The 20,878-nt window shown below is 49.3% G+C and overlaps 1 protein-coding gene and 1 pseudogene across 1 annotated transcript; both read left to right on the top strand.

The window, feature by feature from the left end:
* LOC147098136 (scavenger receptor cysteine-rich domain-containing protein DMBT1-like) overlaps positions 1-20,878 on the top strand; it is a 210,767-nt pseudogene that overhangs the window by 9,047 nt on the left and 180,842 nt on the right.
* Positions 16,612-20,840, top strand: LOC147098137 (uncharacterized; the record flags this gene model as incomplete). The annotated part of the gene is made up of 5 exons (XM_085970784.1): positions 16,612-16,762; positions 18,898-19,008; positions 19,502-19,612; positions 20,064-20,220; positions 20,629-20,840. Coding segments are annotated over 5 exons (534 nt in total), but the record flags the coding sequence as incomplete, so codon positions are not given.

Below are 20,878 nucleotides of genomic sequence, written 5' to 3' on the forward strand. Positions count from 1 at the left end.
ATATTTAAAAGTTCTTTATCTGCACGCAGCATTTGTAAAAAAAACATGGACGAGTTGATGGTACACATAACTACACATGAGTATGACCTGGTGGCCGTTACAGAAACATGGCTGCAAGGTGACCATGACTGGGAACTAAACATCCAGGGGTATTTGACAATTAGGAAGGACAGACAGGATGGAAAGGGAGGTGGGGTGGCTATGTTAATAAAGGATGGAATCACTGCAATAGTGAGAAATGATATTGTGTAAAAGGATCAGGATAGTGAAACAGTTTGGGTGGAGATAAGGAATAATAAGGGGAAAAAGTCACTAGTGGGCGTAGTCTATAGGCCTCCTAACATTTGCAACTCTGTTGGTCCGAGTATAAATCAGGAAATAGTTGGGGCTTGTAATTAGGGAACAGCTATAATCATGGGGGATTTTAATTTTCATATTGACTGGACAAATCAAATTGGGCAGAGCAGCCTTGAGGAAGAGTTCATAGAGTGCATTAGGGACGGGTTCCTTGAGCAGTATGTAACTGAACCAATCAGGGGGCAGGCAATCTTAGATCTGGTCCTGTGTAATGAGACAGGATTAATTAAAAATGTCCTAGTAAAAGATCCCCTTGGAATGAGTGACCATAACCTGTTTGAATTCCAAATTCAGTTGGAGGGTGAGATTTGGAACTCAAACCAGCGTACTAAGCTTAAATAAAGGAGTCTATGAAGGTATGAGAGCAGAGTTGACTAAAGTGGACTGGGAAAATAGATTAAAGTGTAAGATGGTACATGAGCAGTGGTGTACATTCAAGGAGATATTTCACAACTTTCAAGAAAAATATATTCCAGTGAGGAAAAAGGGGCATAAAAGAAAAGACAGCCATCCGTGGCTATGTAAAGTAGTAAAGGATAGTATCCGACTGAAAACAAGGGCATATAAAGTAGCCAGATCTAGTGGGAGGATAGAAGATGGGGAAGCATTTGAAAGCCAGCAAAGAATAACTAAAAGATTAATTAAGAAAGCGAAGATAGATTATGAAACTAAACTAGCAAAAAATATAAAATCAGATAGCAAGAGTTTCTACAGCTATATAAAAAGAATAAGGGTGGCTGAAGTGAATGTTGCTCCCTTAGAGGTCGAGACCAGAAAATTAGTGGTGGGGAACATGGAGTTGGCAAAAACGCTGAACAAATATTTTGTATCAGTCTTTACAGTAGAGGACACTAAAAATATCCCAACACTGGACAAACAGGGAGCTATAGGGGGCGGAGGAGCAAAACACGATTAAAATCACTAAGGAGGTGGTACTCAGTAAGATAATGGGACTAAAGGCGGATAAATCCCCTGGACCTGATGGCTTGCATCCTAGGGTCTTGAGAGAAGTAACGGTAGGGATTGTGGATGCATTGGTGGTAATTTTCCAAAACTCCCTGGATTCAGGAAATGTCCTTGCAGATTGGAAAACTGCTAATGTAACGCCCTTATTTAAAAAGGGAGGCAGACATAAGGCTGTAAACTATAGACCAGTTAGCCTAACATCTGTGGTTGGTAAAATGTTGGAGTCCATTATTAAGGAAGCAGTAACAGGACATTTGGATAAGCAAAATTTAATCAGACAGAGTCAGCATGGTTTTACGAAGGGGAAGCCATGTTTGACAAATTTTCTCGAATTCTTTGAGGACGTAACAAACAGGGTGGATAAAGGGGAACCAGTGGATGTGGTGTATTTGGACTTCCAAAAGGCATTTGACAAGGTGCCGCAAAAAAGATTACTGCACAAGATAAAAAATCACGGGTTTGGGGGCAATATACTGGCATGGGTGGAAGATTAGCTATCCAACAGAAAATAGAGAGTTGGGATAAATGGTTCATTCTTGGGTTGGCAATCAATAACTAGTGGTTTTCCGCAGGGGTCAGTGCTGGGACCCCAACTCTTTACAATCTATATTAACGATTAGGAGGAAGGGACCGAGTGCAACGTATCCAAGTTTGCCGACGATACAAAGATGGGAGGGAAAGCAGTGAGTGAGGAGGACATAAAAAACCTGCAAAAGGACATAGACAGGCGAAGTGCATGGGCAAAAAATTGGCAGATGGAATATAATGTTGGAAAGTGTGAGGTTATGCACTTTGGCAGAAAAAATCAAAGAGCAAGTTATTATCTAAATGGAGAGAAACTGCAAAGTGTTACAGTACAAAGGGATCTGGGGGTCCTGGTGCATGAAACACAGAAGGTTAGTATGAAGGTACAGCAGGTAATCAGGAAGGCCAATGGAATCTTGGCTTTTATTGCAAGGGGGATGGAGTATAAAAGCAGGGAAGTCATGCTGCAGTTATACAGGGTACTGGTGACGCCACACCTGGAATACTGCGTACAGTTTTGGTTTCCATATTTAAGAAAAGTTATAATTGCTCTTGAGGCAGTTCACAGAAGGTTCACTCGGTTGATTCCAGAGATGAGGGGGTTGACTTGTGAGGAAAGTTTGAGTAGATTGGGCCTCTACTCATTGGAATTCAGAAGAATGAGAGGCGATCTTATTGAAACATATAAGATTGTGAGGGGGCTTGATTGGGTGGATGCGGTGAGGATTTTTCCATTGATGGGTGAGACTAGAACTAGGGGGCATAATCTTAGAATAAGGGGCTGCTCTTTCAAAACTGAGATGAGGAGAAACTTCTTCACTCAGAGGGTAGTAAATTTATGGAATCTGCTACCTCAGAGTTGTGGAAGCTGTGACATTAAATAAATTTAAAACGGAGATAGACAGTTTCCTAGCTGATAAAGGAATAAGGGGTTACAGGGAGAGGGCAGGGAAGTGGACGTGAGTCAAAGTTCGAATCAGCCATGATCCTATTGAATGGCGGAGCAGGCCCGAGGGGCCGTATGGCCTACTCCTGCTCCTACTTCTTATGTTCTTATGTTATGAAACCGGCACTTCCATTGGGCCTACGAGTGAGTACCCCGTGCATACTCAACCGTGGAGACCCGAATTTCTGGGCCATTATGGCCCAGAAATTGGGGTCAGAGGCTTCCTGCAGTTGCAAGCCTCTGACCTACACTTACCTAGCCTGCCAGCTGTTGTGCTGTGTGCCCGCGTTGTATTCTGATCCTGGGCCTCTTCCAGCTGTTGGCGCACAGTGCTTGTGTATCCCAGGGGTGCAGTTAGTTCAAAGCGTCCCCTGGGGTCACGTGGGCCATGGACAGCCAATCGTAGCAGGGAATTTCTATTCATAGATTTGACAGGAAGACCTGTCAAATCCATGAATACAGTTCAGCCCCAAAACATAACTAAAACTTCAAATACATTTCTTTGAATCAAATTTTTAAAGTAACTATAAATTACATAAAATAACTATTTTAAACAATAAGATCCTGAGGGGTCTGGACAGGGTGGACGTGGAGAGGGTGTTTCCTCTTGTGGGGGAATCGAGAACTAGGGGTCACTGTTTAAAACAGAGATGAGGAGAATTTTGTTTCTCACAGAGGGTCACGAGTCTTTGGAACTCTCTTCCTCAAGGGCAGTGGAAGCTGAGTTTTTGAAAATTTTTAAGACAGAGTGATGCACTATCAATTACTCATAAAAGACTGAGAGTTAAGAGAGTAACTAAAGGCTTTTATTAACAAAAGAATGAAGGTCTGCCTCGAGTGGTCGACCGGTCCAGAAATACAAAGGGCTGGGGAGCAGTCACCTTTATACTAGGACTTGTGGGAGGTGTCAGCCGAGGCATGTCCAGGCATGTACACAGTGGAATACAAACAGTGGTTTACCACATTCACCCCTTGTTTAAAATTGAGTCCGGCGGGGTGAAGTGTATTAAAAGTTAGTGTATTGGAGTCTCTCCGGAGGTATTGTCTGCCGCTGTGATCGGCGTGGCGACGGCAGGGGTAGTGGAGCTTCCGGCGTCGAGTCCTGCGTAGGCTGTGGCACAGGCGTGTCATCCTCGTAGATGTCGAGTGGGTCGCGGGGCCCAGGCCTGCCGTCTGCTGGGGCTGGATATCGGATCGTGGGGGGGGGTGGTAGTGAGTAGTGGGTTACTGCGGCCCCCGAGGGTGCAAGGTCTCTTATGGAGACTGTGTCCTCCCGCCCGTCCGGGTATGCAATGTAAGCATACTGGGGGTTGGCGTGGCGGAGGTCGACCCTCTCAACCAGGGGGTCCATTTTATGGGTCCTCACGTGTCTTCTCAGTAGGACCGGCCCTGGGGACGTCAGCCATGGCGGTAGCGATGTCCCCGATGTGGACTTCCTTGGGAAGACAAACATTTTCTCATGGGGGGTGGCATTAGTGGCAGTGCAGAGCAGTGACCGAATAGAGTGGAGCGCATCGGGGAGCACATCCTGCCAGCGGGAGGTTGGAAGGCCCCTAGACTTTAAGGCTAGCAGGGCGGCCTTCCAAACTGTCGCATTTTCTCTTTCCACCTGTCCGTTCCCCCGGGGGTTGTAACTGGTGGTCCTGCTTGTGGCAATACCCCTAGTTAGCAGGTACTGACGGAGTTCATCGCTCATAAACGATGAGCCCCGGTCGCTATGGATATAGCTGGGGAAACCGAACAGGGTGAAGAGGTCGTTCAGACATTTAATGACCGTGGCACTGGTCATGTCCGGGCAGGGGATGGCGAACGGGAAACGGGAGTGTGGTAAACCACTTTTATCGTTACACTATAGTTATCACTGTTGTATTGTTATCACCGTTATCACTGTTGTATCACGATACGAGGTCGCCTCTTGTCGCGCTGTTATACCTGGGCTGACCACCTCCGACTCCGCCCATGGCTCCACCTACCTGCCCAGGTATAAAGGTAGTCGACTGGCTGGTATTCCTCCTTGTTGGACCCGATCACCCACGAGGGTGGGCTCTGTTATTTAGTCAATAAAAACCTTTAGTTACGTTCCTAACTCGTCGCTTTTTATTGGACGAATTGATAGGTATATCAATTTTATTGACTAAATTTTAAAGATGTCTACTACTGGCCAGCCAGAAGCCCTCCCAGAAGCACAGCCACACCAGCCGGCTTGGCTGCAAGCCCTCAAACCACCGTACCTGGATCTAAACCCACAGGCAGCAAACGCAGCCCTCAACTTCAAACACTGGCTGGACTGCTTCGAATCCTACCTGGAAGAATCCGGCGCCCCGCAGAGATCCAAACTAAGACTTCTGAACGCCCAAGCAAGCCCGAGAGTATACGCACTCAAACAGGACACGACTACGTACGAGGCCGCTATCAACCTACTGAAACAGCAGTACCGCAGCCCGGTAAATTACATGTACACCAGGCACCTCCTAAGATCCCGCCCGCAACAGCCAGGAGAGTCTGCAGCTGAATTTTTACGGGCGCTAAGAGCACTCGGCAGGAACTGTGACTTTAAAGCGGTGACGGCTGTTGAAAATACGGAGGATAATATCCGCGATGCCTTTGTGAAAGGCCTACGGTCTGACTACTCACGGCAAAGACTGCTTGAAGCTAAAGACCTCGACCTGGACAAAGCTGAAGCCCTCGCTCTCTCCCTGGAGGTGGCCCATCAGGACCAGGAGGCGTTTTCCAGGTACTGCTCGCGACCCTGGGACTCGGGCCCGACCCCTACCGCAATACCCTTCGCAGCGCCGCCCCCGGGACCTACCTCAGCGTCGGCGTCCCGGACCCGACCGGGCCCGCCACCCCCGGTACCGGCTCCGACATCGGGCACCCGCGATCGGGCCGCCGGCTGCTTCTTTTGCGGCCAGGAGAAGCACCCGAGGTCGAGCTGCCCAGCCAGGAACTCTACCTGCACAACCTGCAGGAAGAAAGGCCACGTCTCTAAGGCCTGCAGGAGCGGATCTTCAGAGGCCAGCAGTGCCTCATGCGAACTGTGGGGGCGGCCATCTTCTTTCACGGCAACTGAGGCCAGTATCCCCACACGTGAGTCATGGGGGCGGCCATCTTTGATCAAGGCAACCGACCCCAATAGTGCCTCATGTGAGTTATGGGGGCAGCCATCTTCTCCGCCATTTTGTCCTACCTCGTGGGAGACGCCATTTTACCCACCACGCCCGACTGCCACCGGGCCCCCGGACCCGACGACCGCCTCGCCCGCAGACGACAACGACTCGCTTACCTACACGCTAGCCTCCGTCACTCTGGATGAAGCCCGCCCACACCACCTGTCCAAGTCGATGATGGACATCAAAGTAAACGGCCACGCCACGACCTGCCTGTTCGACAGCGGAAGCACGGAGAGCTTCATCCACCCAGACACGGTGAGCCACTACTCCCTCCCTGTCCTGCCAACGCGCAACCGAATCTCGATGGCATCGAGGTCCCACGCCACGGACATTAGCGGCTACTGTGCTGTGACCTTGTCGGTTAAGGGTACAGAGTATAAAAACTTTAAACTCCTCGTCCTCCCCCAGCTCTGCGCTGCCGTCCTACTAGGGCTGGACTTCCAATCCCACCTCCAAAGTGTAACCCTAGCATACGGTGGACCCCTCCCCCCACTCACAGTCGACAACCAGCGAAGGTTAAACCGCCCACCGCGTAACACCTGCAGCCTATCCACCCTCAAGGTGCCGCCACCTTCCCTGTTCGCTAACCTCACCCCCGACTGCAAACCCGTCGCTACCAAGAGCAGGCGGTACAGCGCTGGGGACAGAGCTTTCATTAGCTCTGAGGTGCAGCGTCTCCTGAAGGAGGGCATCATCGAGGGGAGCAACAGCCCCTGGCGTGCCCAGGTCGTGGTCGTTAAGACCGGCGATAAAAATCGCCTGGTCATCGACTACAGCCAGACCATAAACAGATACACCCAGCTGGACGCATACCCCCTTCCCCGCATATCTGACATGGTCAATCAGATTGCACAATACCGCGTATTCTCGACCATCGACCTTAAGTCGGCCTACCACCAACTCCCTATCCACCCCGAGGACCGCCAGTACACCGCCTTCGAGGCGAATGGGCGCCTATACCACTTCCTTAGGGTCCCCTTCGGTGTCACCAACGGGGTCTCGGTCTTCCAAAGGGAGATGGACCGGATGGTTGACCAGAACGGACTGCAGGCCACATTCCCCTACCTAGATAACGTCACCATCTGCGGCCGCGACCGGCAGGACCATGACGTGAATCTGGAGAAATTCCTCCGTACAGCCCAACGGCTGAACCTCACCTACAATAAGGAGAAATGTGTGTTTAACACCTCGCGCCTTGCCATCCTTGGCTGTGTAGTAGAGAACGGACTCATCGGCCCCGACCCCGAAAGAATGCGCCCCCTCATGGAGCTACCCCTCCCCCACTGCCCTAAGGCACTTAAGAGAACCCTGGGGCTCTTCGCCTACTATGCCCAATGGGTGCCCAATTATGCGGACAAAGCCAGACCCCTCATGAAGTCCACATCCTTCCCCCTTACGGAGGAAGCGTGCGCAGCCTTCTCCCTCATTAAGGGAGACATTGCCAAGGCCACTATGCACGCAGTGGATGAGTCCATCCCCTTCCAAGTCGAGAGCGATGCATCCGACTTCGCCCTAGCCGCCACCCTTAACCAGGAGGGGAGACCGGTGGCCTTCTTCTCAAGGACCCTACAGGGCCCTGAGATCCGACACTCGTCGGTCGAGAAGGAGGCCCAGGCGATTGTGGAGGCGGTACGACGCTGGAGGCACTACCTGGCAGGCAAACGATTTACCCTCCTTACCGACCAACGTTCGGTCGCTTTTATGTTTAATAACAAGCTGAGGGGCAAAATCAAGAATGACAAAATCTTGAGGTGGAGAATCGAGCTCTCCACCTACGATTATGATATCTTGTACCGGCCAGGTAAGCTGAACGAACCCCCCGATGCTCTGTCACGAATTACATGCGCCAGCGCGCAAAGTGATAGACTTCAGACCCTCCACAACGACCTCTGCCACCCCGGGGTCACCAGACTTTACCACTTCATTAAGGCCCGCAACCTGCCCTACTCCATCGAGGAGGTCAGGACCATAACCAGGAACTGCCAGACCTGCGCCGAGTGCAAACCGCACTTCTTTAAGCCGGACAGAGCAAGCCTGATCAAGGCCACCCGCCCCTTCGAGCGCCTGAGCATCGACTTTAAGGGGCCCCTCCCGTCCTCTGACCGTAATGTGTACTTCCTCAACATTGTTGATGAGTACTCCCGTTTCCCCTTTGCCTTCCCCTGCCCAGACATGACCAGTACCACGGTCATTAAATGCCTGAACGACCTCTTCGCCTTGTTCGGGTTCCCAAACTATATACATAGTGACCGGGGCTCCTCTTTCATGAGCGAGGAACTCCGTCAGTTCCTACTAGCGAGAGGTATTGCAGCAAGTAGGACCACCAGCTACAACCCCCAAGGGAACGGCCAGGTGGAAAGAGAGAACGCGACGGTATGGAAGGCCGTCCTCTTAGCCTTAAAGTCTAAGGGCCTCCCAACCTCCCGCTGGCAGGAAGTCCTCCCGACAGCGCTGCACTCCATCCGGTCACTACTTTGCACTGCCGTTAACGCCACCCCCCATGAACGAATGTTTGTTTTCCCCAGGAAGTCGACTACGGGAACCACTCTACCAACCTGGCTGACCTCTCCGGGGCCCGTCTTGCTGCGAAAGCACGTGAGGGCCCATAAAACAGACCCCCTGGTCGAAAGGGTGAACCTCCTGCACGCCAACCCCCAGTACGCCTACGTGGCTTACCCAGACGGGCGGGAGGACACTGTCTCCTTACGAGACCTCGCACCCTCGGGCACTCCGGAGACACCACCTTTACCCCCCCCCACCACCCCCCCAATTCCAGCCCAGGTAGACGGCATGCCGGAACCCCACGAGCCTTCGCCGACCACGCAGACACCAGCACTAACACCGGATAATGCAGCACCGCCGCTGCGACGATCGGAGAGGCTTACGAGGCCTCCGGACAGACTGACATACCAGAACTGGTAGTACACTTCACCCCGCCGGACTCAAATCTAAACAAGGGGTGAATGTGGTAAACCACTTTTATCGTTACACTATAGTTATCACTGTTGTATTGTTATCACCGTTATCACTGTTGTATCACGATACGAGGTCGCCTCTTGTCGCGCTGTTATACCTGGGCTGACCACCTCCGACTCCGCCCATGGCTCCACCTACCTGCCCAGGTATAAAGGTAGTCGACTGGCTGGTATTCCTCCTTGTTGGACCCGATCACCCACGAGGGTGGGCTCTGTTATTTAGTCAATAAAAACCTTTAGTTACGTTCCTAACTCGTCGCTTTTTATTGGACGAATTGATAGGTATATCAGGGAGTACTCATCAATAATATTGAGGAAGTACACATTGCGGTCGGAGGAGGGGAGAGGCCCTTTAAAATCAGCGCTCGAAGGGGCGAGTGGCTTTTATCAGGTGGGCCCTGTCTGGTCTATAAAAGTGCGGTTTGCACTCAGCGCAGACTTGGCACTTCCTGGTCATGGTCCTGACCTCCTCAATAGAGTAAGGCAGGTTGCGGGCCTTGATGAAGTGGAAGAACCTGGTGACCCCCGGGTGGCAGAGGTCATTGTGGAGGGCCCGCAGTCTATCGATCTGCACGCTGGCGCAGGTGCCACGCGATAGCGCATCCGGGGGTTCATTGAGCTTCCCGGGCCGGTACAAGATCTCGTAATTGTAGGTGGAAAGTTCGATTCTCCACCTCAAGATCTTGTCATTTTTGATTTTGCCCCTCTGCTTGTTGTTAAACATGAAAGCAACTGAACGCTGGTCAGTGAGCAGGGTAAATCGTTTTCCGGCCAGGTAGTGCCTCCAATGACGCACAGCCTCCACAATCACCTGGGCCTCCTTCTCAACAGCGGAGGGTTCGTGAAAAGAAGGCCACGGGTCTCCCCGCCTGATTGAGGGTAGCGGCCAGGGCAAAGTCGGACGCGTCGCTTTCCACCTGGAAGGGGATGGATTCGTCCACTGCATGCATGGTGGCTTTGGCAATGTCCTCCTTGATACGGTGGAAGGCTAAGCGGGCCTCTGCCATCAAGGGAAAAGAGGTGGACTTGATCAGCGGACGGGCCTTGTCCGCATAGTAGGGGACCCACTGGGCGTAATAGGAGAAAAACCCTAGGCACCTCTTCAGGGCCTGGAGGCAGTGGGGCAGTGGGAGTTCCATAAGGGGACGCATCCGGTCGGGGTCGGGGCCGATGACTCCGTGTTCCACAACACAGCCAAGGATGGCGAGGCGGTTTGTGCGGAATATGCACTTCTCCTTGTTATATGTCAGGTTCAGGAGTTTGGCGGTGTGGAGGAATTTTTCGAGGTTTGCGTCATGGTCCTGCAAGTCATGGCCCCAGATGGTCACATTGTTCAGATATGGGAAAGTGGCCTGCAACGCATTTTGATCTACCATCCGGTCCATCTCCCTTTGGAAGACGGAGACCCCGTTGGTGACGCCAAAGGGAACCCTAAGGAAGTGATAGAGGCGGCCGTTTGCCTCAAAGGCAGTATACTGGCGGTCCTCAGGGCGGATAGGGAGCTGGTGGTATGCTGATTTCAGGTCAATGGTCGAGAAGACGCGGTACTGCGCGGTCTGGTTGACCATATCAGCTATGCGGGGGAGTGGGTAGGCGTCTAGCAGGGTGTAGCGATTTATTGTCTGGCTGTAGTCGATGACCAGGCGCTGCTTCTCGCCGGTCTTAACGACCACAACCTGGGCTCGCCAGGGGCTGGTGCTGCCCTCAATAATCCCTTCCTTCAGGAGCCGCTCCACTTCGGTTTTAATGAAAACCCTGTCCCCGACACTGTATCGCCTGCTCTTTGTGGCGATGGGCTTACAGTCGGGGGTGAGGTTAGCAAACAGTGGGGGGGGGGTGACTCTGAGTGTGGAGAGGTTGCACCTGGTGCGCGGCGGGCAATTTGGAAGCTGCTGGCTGCGGACTGTGAGTGGGGGTAGGGGTCTACCGTACGCAATCGTAACACTTTTAAGGTGGCACTGAAAATCTAACCCCAGCAGGACGGCAGCGCAGAGGTCGGGCAGGACCAGAAGTTTAAAATGATCGTACACGGTCCCGTCTACTACGAGTGTCACCACGCAGTAGCCGCCGATGTCCGCCGACTGGGACTCGGAGGCCATAGAAATCCGCTGGTGCGCAGGCAGGACTGGGAGAGAGCAACGCCGCACCGTGTCGGGGTGGGTGAAGCTCTCTGTGCTCCCAGAGTCAAAAAGGCAGATTGTATCGTGACCATTTACCTTAATGTCCATTGTGGAACTGGCCAGCTGGTGCTGTCTCGCTTGGTCCAGTGTAACAGATGCCAGCGTAGGGGTCGGTGTGTCGCTGCGGGTATCAGATGAGGCGGTGTTGGGGGCCTGCTGCGTTCCGGCTGTCGTCCAAGATGGCAGCGTCCATGATCCCCATGTGGCTGGAGGCGTCCAAAATGGCTGCTGTACCGGTGGTTCGCACATGGCCGGGGAGGCCCAAGATGGCGGCCCGCATGGCCCACACGTGGCGCTGCTGGGGTTCGGGGTGGCTTTGGCCCTGCAGACGCTAGCGTAGTGTCCCTTCTTCCCGCAGCCCGAGCAGATCGCATTTTTCGCCGGGCAGCGCGCTCTGGGGTGTTTTGCCTGGCCACAGAAGTAGCATTTCTGGCCTTGGGGCACTGCTGTCTGGCCTTGGGACACTGCTGCGGTAGTTGGGCCGTTGCTGGGGTGTGGCTGGGGTGGCACGGCGCTATGAGGCGGTCCTACCGTGTCCCAGGCTGTCATTCCCCTTGGCGTCCACGGTGCAGAGGAGTAGGCATCCATGCCCCGGTAGGCTGCATCCAATGATAGTGCGAGTTCAGAGGCCTTGTTGAGGTCGAGGTCACTCTGCTCCAACAGTCGCTGTCGGGTGTAATTGGATCTGTGGCCCGCTACAAAAGCGTCCCGGCTAAGTTCCTCTGTGTACACGGCGGCCTTTACATCCTTACAACCACAGGCCCGGCCAAGCACAGACAGTGCCTGAAGGTATTCCACGGTCGATTCCCCAGGTTGTTGTTTACGACTCCCCAGAAGGTGCCTGGCGTACACTTCGTTCACTGGGCACGTGTACTGGTCCTTGAGGAGCTTGATAGCGTCCACGTACGAGGTCGCGTCTTGGATGACCGAGTACACTCGGTGGTTCACTTTGGAGGTCAGGACATCTAGTTTGTCCTCGTCCGATTTGATTGCTGCGGAGGCGGTCAGGAATTTTTCGAAACACTTAAGCCAGTGAGTAAACTTGGTGGATGAGTCCGCCTCCCGATGATCTAAGTCCAGGCATGCTGGTGTGAGGATCTTCTCCATTATAAAAATTTTGTTAATAAAATTGATGCGCTATCAATTACTCATAAAAGACTGAGAGTTAAGAGAGTAACTAAAGGCTTTTATTAACAAAAGAATGAAGGTCTGCCTCGAGTGGTCGACCGGTCCAGAAATACAAAGGGCTGGGGAGCAGTCACCTTTATACTAGGACTTGTGGGAGGAGTCAGCCGAGGCATGTCCAGGCATGTACACAGTGGAATACAAACAGTGGTTTACCACACAGAGGTAGATAGATTCTTGATAAGCAAAGGGGTGAAAGGTTATTGGGGGTAGGCGGGAATGTGGAGTAATCAGATCAGCCATGATCTTATTGATTGGCGGAGAAGGCTCGAGGGGCCGAGTGGCCTACTCCTGCTCCTAATTTGTATGTTCGTATGATTGAAATCATCTTCATTCCTTCCTTTATAATATTGGCCTCGAATTTGCGATCGAAGGCTTGCCATAGACGAACGACTCTGGACCGCAAGCAAAGTACGCAGCTACCTGCTGCCTCCAGACCTTTGGTCTGTTCTGCTCTTGGGCCTGCAGGCGTCCACCTGTGTAAAAGCCCTGTATCCCAGACGCGCAAGCGGTTCACGTGGGCCAGTCCAACCAATCACAAAGGGGAATTCCTATTTTGTTTTTGGGGAATCCATTTCAGTACGGAATCCCCGTAACCAGAATGACCCAGATTTCCCGGGGCCGTTGGCCGAGTACGTGGTGTGTACCCAGCTGTAACTCACCCCCGAGTTCCGGGTTTCCACGTTCGATGCGCATGCGCGAAAACTCGGAACTTGCGCTCTGTCAAGTTTCAGCTCGACATCCACCACATCCCCGGAAATGGACATTCCCTGGCGGAGAGCTGGGCTATTTACCCAACTACTGCCCAGCGAATGCCCGTGAAACTCTTACCCCTGGTAAAAGCAGGGGTAAGGTCGTCTCTTAACAGTGTAAGAGTTTAAATAAATATTAAAATATATATTTTTAAATTATTTATAGGTAAAAAAAATAAAATTTTGTTTATGTTATTTTTAACACCTGTAAAACGTTTACATTTATTTTTCAAAAAATTAAACTTTTGTTTTAAATATTTAATGAAATTGTATTTTAATTAATTTTGAACGTGTAATGATTTGTTTTTATTTAACTGGTGTGTAATTGACATTTTAGGGGATTCCTTTTCATGCTGATGGTGATTCTGTACCTAAAGCCCCATAAGCAGAATGGTAATCCGCCTTTCGGATTGTTTGGGACGGCTCACATGATCCCAGAGGCGCTCACAAACCACGTGCACCTGAGACACGTGGGCCTTTACGCAGGTGTTGGCGGAGAGGCCCAGGAGCGCAAATGTCCAAACCTCCGAGACCATCAGGTCGGTTCGCACTATTCTTGCGTTTTGGAGGCATTCGCCCGCGGAAAGCCCCCGACCGCAAATTGAAAGAGCATTTACAGCACTTAAATAAAAATAAATAATCACAGGTTCCAAATTAGTTAAAACTCAATTTAATTAAACATTTAAAATCATTTTTTGTAGAATAAATATAAAAATTTTAAAGGGTCCAAATATAACCTAAACTAACGTTAAAGATTTAAATAACATGCACACAGGTAAAAGAAGGCCTTACCCCTGCTTTTACCAGGTTTAAGGGTTTTGTGAGCATTCGCTGGGCAGTAGTTCGGCAAATAGTCCAACTCTGCAGCAGTGAATGTCAATTTCCTGCGGATTCGAACGATCTGTTAAACAGAATCTGGACAGATTGCAAGTTCTGGGCTGTCGGGCATCACAGGCGGAACCCCGGAACTTGCGGGAAACTTACGATGGTGTGTGTACACCATCATAGGCCGCGGAAAATCCAGGCCATCATTTCCTGTGTTAGCTGACCTTGGAGTCTCTGTCACTAACATTTCATTTTATTCCCTTTAATCAATCCCATAAAAACTCGCTGATCTTATGAGGCGACAGCCACATTGTCCCAGATTCCATTTCTCTCGGTGACTGGATTCCTGTATCTGGAACATGTTCCTCGCAGGAAATCCTAACCTCTGATTGGTTGTTTCTATACGACTTATTCTAACAGGTTGTATTCTGATGTATAACATTAATTTACACATTGTGCTTCAGGATATCAGAGCAATACGCTTATCAAATCGATGAATCATTTGTCTTGGGCTATATTTAGGGAGGGAGTTAACCGTTAACATAAATCATTTGATTAAAAAACAGATGGATGAACGAATCGGATATTGTCCTCCTTGCACTATTTTCTGACCCATGTGTGGGGTGGGGGTCCAATTTGTGCCGTCACCACCGGCGGTTTGAGTCTCTGAAAATGAAAGAGACGGCAGGATTGTGGAGGGATCATGATCAGGAAACCCCGCTCCCTCTCTCTCTGTACTAAACAACTATGTTATGGACTATTATCTCTGCTCTGATACCTATTACCTGTACTAATGGGCTGTACTATATATTGTTGGCCCAGAAATTCGGATCGGGGGCTTCCCGCGGGTGCATGCCCCCGACCTACACTTACATAGCGCGCCGAAAGTAGAGGCCTGGGCCTGCGTGTATTTCTGGTCTGTGGCCTGCCCCAGCTCCCGGCGCGCTGTGCTTGCGTGATCCAGTGGCGTAGTTAGTTCGATGCGCCGGCTGGGATCACGTGAGCACTGGGCAACCAATCGGAGGATGCAAAAGTCCATTCATGAGTTAGACATAAGACCTGTCAAGCTCATGAAAACTCCGGGCGCCCAAAACAGTACATAACCTTAAAATATATTTTTTTAAATCACACTATTTAAATCAACTATAAATAACATTAAATAACAATTTTAAACAAAAATTTAATTTTTTGAAAAAAATAATTTTATAAAAAATCGGAGCTAAAAATACACTTACCTTACTGTACAGTATTTAAAAATAATAAACCTGTGGAAAAAATGTTCTAATTTTAATTAATTGACCACTTACCTTTTAAACTGATGTCCTTACGTCTGCTTTTTTAATGTGTAAAAAGTGGAGGCCTTCACGCACGGGCAAACCTGTCATAAACCGGAAGTTCAACGCGCACGCGCTGCCTCATACGTCGCACGCATTTCACCTCTTAACCCCTCCTTTCAGGGGACCGGAAGTGCCGATTTCCCGCGCATGCAAGAAACCGGCACTTCCATCTGGTCCACGCGTGGGTACCCCGTGCGCACTCACGCGTTGGGACCCGAATTACTGGGCCATTGTGTCTGACCGCTGCGAGGGCCGTCATTTATGGTCCATCCTTATTTGCCCTGATAAGGTGGTGATGGGCGTTCCTCTTGAACCGCTGCAGTCCTTGTGGTGAATGATTACCACAATGGTGTCAGTTACCAAATTCCATCACATTGTCACAGGGATGATGAAGCTATTGGGCTGGAAATTGCGGTCGGAGGCTTCCCGCAGGCGATTGCCTCTGAACCACAATTAAACTCCGCACCTACCTGGTGCCTCTGGACCTTCGGACACTTGTGCTCCTGGGCCTCCAGGCATATGCCTGTGTAAAGGCCCAGGCGCACATGCGGTGCGCAAGCGCCCCTGGGATAAGGTGGGCCAGCCCAACAAAGCACAAAGGGTGATTCTCATTATCCTTATGGGGATTCAATTTAAAGAAAGACATGCATTTATATGGCGCCTTTCACGACCACTGGACGTCTGAAAGCACTTTACAGCCAATTAAGTACTTTTGGAGTGTAGTCACTGTTGCAATGTGGGAAATGGGGCAGCCAAGTTATGCACAGCAAGCTCCCACAAACAGCAATGTGATAATGACCAGATAATCTGTTCTTGTATCTTGATTGAAGAACAAATATTTAACGACGGAATCCACATAAGCATAATAGGAATCCCCTAAAAAATACATTTTAACAAAACTGAAATAAAAATAAATCATCACAGTCAAAATTAATTCAAATAAAATGTAATTAAACATTAAAAGGAAAATTTAATTTTTTGAAATATAAATTTAAACATTTTTCAAGGGGCAAAAAATATCGTAAACTAATTTAAAAGGTTTATGTATGTTTAAATAATTTAAATACATGTATTTTACTATGTATTTAAATGCTTACACTGGTACAAGAAGGCCTTACTCCTGCTTGTACCAGGTGTAAGGGTTGTGTGGGCATTCGCTGGGCGGTAGTTGGGCAAATAGCCAAACCCTGCGCCAGCGAATGTCCATTTCCTGCGGATGAGCACGATCTGTCAAACAGAATCTCAACAGATTGCAAGTTCTGGGTTTTTGTGCATGTGAATCACATGTGGAAACACGGAACTTGTGGGACACTTATGACCATGTACACTGTGTGTATGCGGTCATAGGCCCCGGAAAATCCGGCTCATTATGTTGTCTGCTCCGATATCCTGAACAATCTCTCCAATAACCATCCATTATTTGTGTTTGACAGTTTCTGGTTCCATTGACTCCCTCAATCAGATTGAATATTACACCAGTGACATTTTGGGTGACACTGACCCCGGATCAGAAAATCCTGAAGGGAACTCCTCCAGTATTCAAGGTGGGTACATTTTTACTTCCTACAATCTCTTTATTGCACTTCACGCTTTCTACTACCTAAAACCAACAACTAAAGATAACAGAGCTTACTTGCCGATGAATGACACTGCCAGGGACCCGTAGTACCGGACAGTGATTTTAGTTACAAAATATTGTAGAAATAATTTGGATTTGAAACAAAATCATGTTAATTTCCCCCAATGGTATAATGGAATATTTTTTCGTTCCTGGATTCGCTGGCAAGGCCAGCATTTATTGCCCATCCCTAATTGCCCTTGAGAAGGTGGAGGTGAGACAGCTTCTTGAACCGCTGGAGTCCCTGTGCTGTTACAGAGTGAGTTACAGGATTTTGGCCCAAGGACAATGAAGTAATGTCGATATATTTCCATGTCAGAATGGTGTGCAACTTGGAGGGGAACTTGCAGGCGATGGTGTTCCCTGGTGCCTGCTGGCCTTGTCCTTCTAGGTCTTAGAGGTCGCGGGTTTGGGAGGTGCTGCTTAAGAAGCCTTGGCGAGTTGCTGCAGTGCATCTTGTAGATGGTACACACTGGAGCCACGGGGCGCTGGTGGTGGAGGGAGAGAATCTATAAGGTGCTGGATGGGGTGCCAATCAAGCGGGCTGAATTGTCCTCGATGGTGTCGAGCTTCTTGAGTGTTGCAAGAGCTGCACTCATCCAGGCAAGTGGAGAGTATTCCATCACACTCCTGACTTGTGCCCTGTAGATGGTGGAAAGGCTTTGGGCAGTCAGGAAATGAGACACTCGCCGCAGAATACCTGGCCTCTGATCTGCTCTTGTAACTATAGTATTTATGTGACTGGTCAATGGTGACACCTTCCATTACTTTGCTGATGATTGAGAGTAGACTGATGGACCGGTAATTCGCCGGATTGGATTTGTCCTGCTTTTTGGGAATTGTCAAACCTGGGCAGTATTCCACATTGTCGGGTAAATGCCAGTGTTGTAGCTGTACTGGGACAGCTTGGCTTCAGGCGCGGCTAGTTCTGGAGCACAGGTCATGAGCCGACATGTTGTTAGAGCCCATGGACATTGCTGTATCCAGTACACTCAGCCGTTTCTTGATATCACGTGGAGTGAATCGAATTGACTGAAGACTGGCTTCTGTGATGGTGGGGGACCTAGGAGGAGGCCGATATGGATCATCCACTCGGCACTTCTGGCTGAAGATGGTTGCAAACGCTTCAGCCTTGTCTTTTGAACTTGCGTGCTGGGCTCCGCCATCATGGGGGATGGGGATACTGATGAAGCCTGTTCCTCCCGTTAGTTGTTTAATTATCCACCGCCATTTACTACTGGATGTGGCTGGACTGCAGAGCTTTGATCTGAACTGTTGATTCTGTAAATCCTGTACCCTTGCTGCCCTCAGTCCTTCTTCCAAGTGGTGTTCAACATGGAGGAGCACTGATTCAGCAGCTGAGGGAGGGTGGTAGTTGGTAATCATCAGCAGGTTTCCTTGCTCATGCTCGACCTGAAGCCATAAGACTTCATGGTTCTGGAGTCAATGTTCAGCAATCCCATTGCCACTTCCTCCCGAATGTATAGCACTATACCGACACTTATGGTGGGTCTGTCCACCTGGTGGGACAGAACAAACCTACGGTTTGTGTTGGAGGAGTTACCTAATGGCTTTAAGGTATGATTCTTTGAGTATGACTTTGTCAGGCTGTTGCTTGCTAGTCTGTGCAGCTATGGGACAATTTTGGCACAAGTCCCCAAATATTAATGAGATGGACTTTGCATTGTTGAGTGGGCTGTGTGTGCCACTGTCGTGTCCAAGGTCGATCATGATCAGGAAACCCCGCTCACTCTCTCTGTACTAACCGACTATGTTACACACTATTTTCTCTGCTCTGATACCTAGGTATTACCTGTACTAATGGACTGTAGGTTATTGTGTTTGGGAGGGCCGGCATTTATGGTCCATCTCTAGTTACCCTGATAAGGTAGTGGTGGGCCTTCTCCTGAACCACTGCAGTCCTTGTAGTGAATGATCTCCCACAATGGTGTCAGTTACCAAAATCCAGGATATTGTCACAGGGACGATGAAGGTATTATGTTGTCTGCTCCGATGTGCTGAAAATCTCTCCAATAACCATCCATTTTTTGTGTTTGACAGTTTCGGGTTCCATTGACGCCCTCAATCAGATTGAATATTACACTCGTGACATCTTGGGTGACACTGATCCGGGATCAGAAAATCCTGAAGGGACCTCCTCCAGTATTCAGGGTGGGTATATTTTCACTCCCTACAATCTTTGTTGGACTTCACACACTTTATTACCTAAAAGACATCAGAGCTTACTCGCCGAAAAATAACACTGCCAAGGATCCGTAGTACTGGACGGTGATCTTATTTACAAAATATTGTGGAAATAGTTTGGATTTGAAACAAAATCATTTCGAATTTCCCCAATGGTATAATGGAAGGAAACATTCAGTTCATTGTGTTTCCTCACACGGCTCTATGGGCCGAGAAATGTGAAATGTGTGTGCAGGTTGGGTGGGTGATTCAGTGGGAAATGTGTGACTTTAAAACGGAGACTAAACTACCCCGACACGACACGGTCCAATCATTCCCCCAGATAACCCCACTTCACCCGAAGACCACATTGGTCCGCTCTCCCGCCCTGCAAGGCCCGGGTAGATTGATTTATAATAATATCATTCTGAGCACTCAGTGCTGGCATTTGGTTTCAGTGGAAATCTCTATTTCCTCCCAGGTCCGGTTCCGGGCGACTATGACGATGTTGAGACTGGAGTCACTGGCACTCAGGGCGGTCCTGATGCTCTCCTCACACTCAAAAGTGCCGGCGGTGATCTCTCCACTCTCGGTGAGTTACATCTCTGACATTCCCGCAGTCACCAGCCCTCTGTGTAGGAATGGACTGGCGCTGTTTTAAATTCCCTTTCAATCGGCGATGACACAGAGCGATGGTTGATTGAAGTCCATGTTGTGATTACAGGAAATGAAGTGTTCTAGAACAGGGATGTTCTAGAAAAGAGATCCTGATGCTGTTCAGTTTGGATTATCTTCCTTTTTAATACTCGCACCAGGAATCATTCCAGTGCTCAAACTGACCCGCCCGATTCTCGGATATTAGATGCACCTCGTCTGCTGTCACCCAGCGGTAAAACACAGCACGGGGTTGTGGGTAGAAAACAATTCTCTTCCACTCACAGACCAGCAAAGCCCAGCCCCTTCACCAAATTGACAGATATATGTGACCCACACTGATGCGGGTTTTACTGCCATCATTAACCCATAATCTGTCTCTCCCACAGTGTACAGCTCTCAGACCCGCACTGATCCCGGTTTACCGGTTGCTTCCACTCCTGGTAACAATGACCATGATCACTGTGACACGTTCACAACCCCGGACATTCCGCCACCGATGGGCAGTGACTGTGTGGCTCAAAATGTTACATCTACGTCAAGCCGGTAAGAGCAATGTTTTATTATCTGCTGCATTGTTTGTGCCCCAGTGCTGGGGAATGTCCAGTCCCGGGTGGATTCTACTGTGTGACAATGGGCAGTGTGTTCAACCGTTAGTGATACTGAAACTAGCAGAGAGAACATGCTGTGTATTTACTGTGGGAATAAATACCCCATTATACTGGCTGTAATTAATTCAATTCTGTGATTGTGGGGAGTGTGTTTAACTGCAAATGATACTGAAACTGTCAGAGAGAAGATGTTGTTTATTTATTATTTGAAGAAAAGACTAATTGAAGTGAAATATCAGGGAGAATATTGTGAGTAGTGAAAACGAGTCCATTGGATTGTATGGTGTGTTGGTGAAATGTTTAATCCTCTCTCTCTCTCAAGGTGTTTGTTTTTTCCTTTCAGGTAAAAGTCAGCGGAAAATCCCGGATGCGATGTCCCGGGGCGTGTCACAGACAAGCGGGAAATATTGTGTGTGAAATCTGAGAGAATGTCCATTAACTTTTCCAACAGTGTGAACATGCTGAATGTGCGTTTCGTCACGATATAAACATCACTTTATTTTATCAATCGCCATGTTAATTTGTTTTGAAATAAATAGATTTAGCTTTTCTCTATATTTTGGCTGCATTCTGCTTAATTAAAAATGATAAAA

This window comes from Somniosus microcephalus, chromosome 30, assembly GCF_052327205.1.
Source record: "Somniosus microcephalus isolate GS21.2 chromosome 30, FLI_Smic_1.0, whole genome shotgun sequence".
NCBI lineage: Eukaryota > Metazoa > Chordata > Chondrichthyes > Squaliformes > Somniosidae > Somniosus > Somniosus microcephalus.